The sequence below is a fragment of the Ruditapes philippinarum genome, unplaced genomic scaffold, assembly GCF_026571515.1.
Source record: "Ruditapes philippinarum isolate M1 unplaced genomic scaffold, ASM2657151v2 ctg2735_1_1_1_1, whole genome shotgun sequence".
NCBI classification, from domain to species: domain Eukaryota; kingdom Metazoa; phylum Mollusca; class Bivalvia; order Venerida; family Veneridae; genus Ruditapes; species Ruditapes philippinarum.
Genome location: NW_026860300.1, coordinates 105,892 through 110,000, shown reverse-complemented (window position 1 = coordinate 110,000; position 4,109 = coordinate 105,892). Strand labels below are relative to the sequence as shown.

Here is a 4,109-nt window from a genome sequence, read left to right as displayed (position 1 = left end):
GTTTCATCATGAATTGAAAACGTGTTATAGGATACGAACTACCGAACATACTAACATAATCTAAAATCAAAACCATCATTGCATTGAAAAAACATCTTGATGTTTTTGTATCAGTCCATTAAAAGTTGGAATTTTGAAACAAAATCACTGATTGTCGACAAGGACGAGTTTAAATATTAAGGATCATAAAAAAAGACTTTTGTCTGGGTTATATAAATTGCAGACTTTAGGCAACCCTGTTGGTTTAATCCGCCAATGGACTTATGATTCGTTCATGTTAGGAAACTTCTTTACATTTTGCTCTTAAAGGAAGATATTGGATGCTGTTTTAGTGTATTAATTTTTGCCTTTTCTGCGATAATTTTGCTATATATAATTTTAAAGTATAAAGTTGGTTTTATAAACCATTAAGTTTAAAATTTTCATAGAAAGATTTTACGAAATGTCATACAATTTTGTAGAAATACACGTCTGATTATATATATATAACTTTAATAAGCTTCCAACACCTTACCATTTAATTATACCAGCAAAAATCGATAAAAAGATAGCAAAAGACATTGAATTGTGTATATTGTGTATATATTCAATGTTACATTTATTGAAGTTGAATAATATAATATTATTCAACGACACTAATACATTAGTAATAAAATAGAGTGAAATAAGAATCCCTAAGAATTAGAAACCTACACGAATACTATATTCCCTTTTTACTGGTAATCGGTCTTATTTTGGGTATGTTATAAATAGAATGTTGTTTTGGAGTAGCTTCATTACACTCATTGGATAAAATAGTATTATTCGAGTCGTGCAATTATTTCAGTACTGAACATACACTCATTTATTATCCTGCTCCGTGGTTCATGAGGAAACATTATATATAAAACAATCAAATGTTGAAAGCTTATTGTAGAAATTTAACCGAGTTACAGATACTATTATGAACACTAAGGCTAAAAGATCACTGTAGCAATGTACCTGATTTATTACAGCAAGTGTTTCCTTGAGTTCATTCAAATGTTCGTCATATGTGTCCATGCACTTGGACAGAGACCTGCTATTCTCCTTCTTTCGTTTACGATGGATATTGTTGCCCTCTTTTTTAAGAATCTTTACAGCTTCGGTGAAACGTTTAGCTTGAACAAGTAATGTGTCAGTCTCCAAGTTATACTCATCATTGAAAGCTTTTCTGAAATAATTATTTTTTCCGTATTTTCTTAAAAGTGACAAATTGCCAATCAAAGAGTAAATGTTAAAAAACGTTCTGTTTTAACTCTTATTTGATTTCACTTGTTTTTAAGAAACCTCACTTGAGTAATCAATACCCGCGCGACCCATATACACATCCATTTATATTCTTCATGTTCAATTTATTAAGGGTGTAGCGGTCTTTTCATATTTTAGGAACTTCTTATATATTTTATCCTAAACATTTGTAATTATCAATAATTGTTCAATCGCAATTAAGATAGTTGATCTTTTGAAATATATGTAACTAATTTATCTCAGATTGACAGTGAAAAAATGAGCAAAATGTCACTTTTAAACGATATGGATAACATTATATTCGCAAAAAACAACAGAAAGATTGAGAATTATATCTAAAAGTATTCCAGGCTTTATATGTTATCGAAAATATCATTATGTTCATTTATGCACAGATGAATGTATATGCTGTTTGAATTATACATTTCATGATATCTTTAATCGTTGTGATTTATTTCAGTAATTTTCTTAAGTGTTAAGGAGAATTTGTTTTCAATATATGTGCTAATTTCTGTCTAAAATTCATATTTATTACAGTTTGAAACATCTTAACCTGCCCAATGTAAACAGGTATTAAGTTGCGTCATTGATCACTTATCATAGATTTAAGTATACATATATTTCTGCACATTTGATATCATGCGTCGGAACACTATTCTGATCTAGATGTGTATGTTATCATTGATACTAACATTAACATAGACTTAAATTCGTACGTAATACCATGTCTCAAAAACAGATATAATTTATAAATGCAAATCTGATATTTCTGAAGAAGAATCACATTAATCTAAAAGTTAAGATTTGACAAACACTGTCATTGGTAAAAAAGGCTAAATAATTAATTTATTTTACGAGATAGTCACTGTAGGATAAAGAGTGTAAACCTATTTCTTATAAAATGCTATATTTAAACATACTGACTTTTTTCTTTTTACTTTCTAATGATCATGCTTTATAATTTAAGGTAGTACACCCCTAATGGGCACTATAAGGAATTGTAAATTTGACAACATAGGACAGTTATATGCCTTAAATGTCACCTGTATGCAAAATTTAAACAAAATTTACCGTGTGGTTTATGAGTTATGGACATTTTTATGAACTAAATCTTTGCCATTAGAAGGGATTTTTTCAGAAATGAGGAAACTCTAAATAATCTATAATATCATCATTATGAAAAATGTTTTCCGTTTTCTCATTGTTAAAAAATAAATAATGACATTTAAATTACAAATTAAACAAGCAAAATGATTGTTTTTAAACGAAATGTTTTAAATATGTATAAAAATGTAACCCTACCCCACCCAATTTAACACTAATTTGACCATTTCCCTATGTAAAAAGCCTTATTTAAAATATCCCTAAAATTTTGCAGATTGAGGGGCTATTTTCAAAATTTGCCTAAATTTTCTTTAATGTATATTGGTTGGTCTTGCAAACTATAAAATACTTTTACCGTTTAGTTTTTATTTTATTAAACTTTGAAAATATCTGGTATCATATTTGCTATTAAATTTGGCATTATTTAGTAAATAAATACTTACAATAATTATATAATTAAAATAAAACCCTTTTTCCTTCCATAGGGGGTCTGAGAGATTAATAAAAAATGTTAAAAAGAAAAAAAGAAAGAAACAAAATTGCCCCTTCTGGGATTTGAACCCACGCCCCCTCAGTTTCAATACACTTTACAGTGATTTTAGCCTATCTGAATACTCTTCAAAGTGGAGACAGTGCATTAGGGGTGTACTACCTTAAGACCAAACATTTTTACTTTCAATTTTTCATTTGTTCGTCAACATATTTATTATAAACATTGAACTAAGTGTGTAAAAGGCTGTACAATGCAAACCATCATTAGATCGTTGCTACATTTATTATATCATTCCATCGTTTATAAAACAAACATACTTTTCCACGAATAAGGAGATTACCAAAACCGAAAGTAACTCCGGTAAAAACACGGTTAAAAATAAAAACCTAATAATTAAGTTAATCAATACTCACTTTTTTAATTCTTCCGTCGCACTATCGTCTCCTTTACTTTTCTTCTTCATAAAAGACATTTTGGACAGAGAAAAACTCAACTTTCCGACCAGGAGGGTTAAAATTAGTTGTGCGTTTGATAACGCTACGTTAACTTCTACCTGTCAGATCGATTAAGTGTTACCTCCCCTTTATTGTGAGCTATTTGTGTTTACCTTTTTTTGTCCATGGACCCGATTTTTATCAATTAATCCCTCCGATTTACAGCTAAAAATAAATTCGGAAGCACGATTACCTTTCGATTTCTATTATGTAAAGTCATATATTGGTCTCCCCTTTGGTGATTCGCAGCATTTCATATTGATGAATGAGAAAGGGAACAGATCTATAAATAGATATGACCTTAACATTGAGAAAGTCCGAAAATATATTTATAGAAGTTGTTTAATTAACCGCTAAGGTAATTGAACGAAAATTTATTCAAACATAAATTGCACCCATTATAACTTATCGAAAATAAAATAAAATAATAGCTCCCCTGATTATTTAAATCGGCCCTGGTGTCCGAATTTTTGCTATTAGAAGTTGATTCCATTTTGTTTGAAGGCAATCGGTTTTATGGTGGTTTGAGTGGAATGTTGATTTGCCGAATACTGCGACATGTATTTTAACAACAGAAACTTTCGACGGTATTTTAACAACAGAAACTTTCGACGATGTGTTATGGGTTTATTTCAGACGAGGATTTTGAAGCAATTCAACAAAATAGTAGATTTATCTCCCAACAATATAGCTCTTTGTAAAGTAGCTTTTATATCTTTGACTCGCATGAACATGATGTTAGTGAATTT

At 29.5% G+C, this 4,109-nt stretch overlaps 1 protein-coding gene across 1 annotated transcript in view; it reads right to left on the bottom strand.

Annotated features, from left to right (window-relative positions):
- The window catches only part of LOC132759604 (cingulin-like), a 13,434-nt gene extending 9,325 nt beyond the window's left edge, over positions 1-4,109 (bottom strand). Inside the window, exons 1-2 of the mRNA XM_060751416.1 lie at positions 3,280-4,109; positions 982-1,192 (exon numbers count right to left, since the gene is read on the bottom strand). Coding sequence (XP_060607399.1) covers positions 982-1,192; positions 3,280-3,338 — 270 coding nt within the window. The 5' untranslated portion in view covers positions 3,339-4,109. The remainder of the gene's footprint in view (positions 1-981; positions 1,193-3,279) is intronic.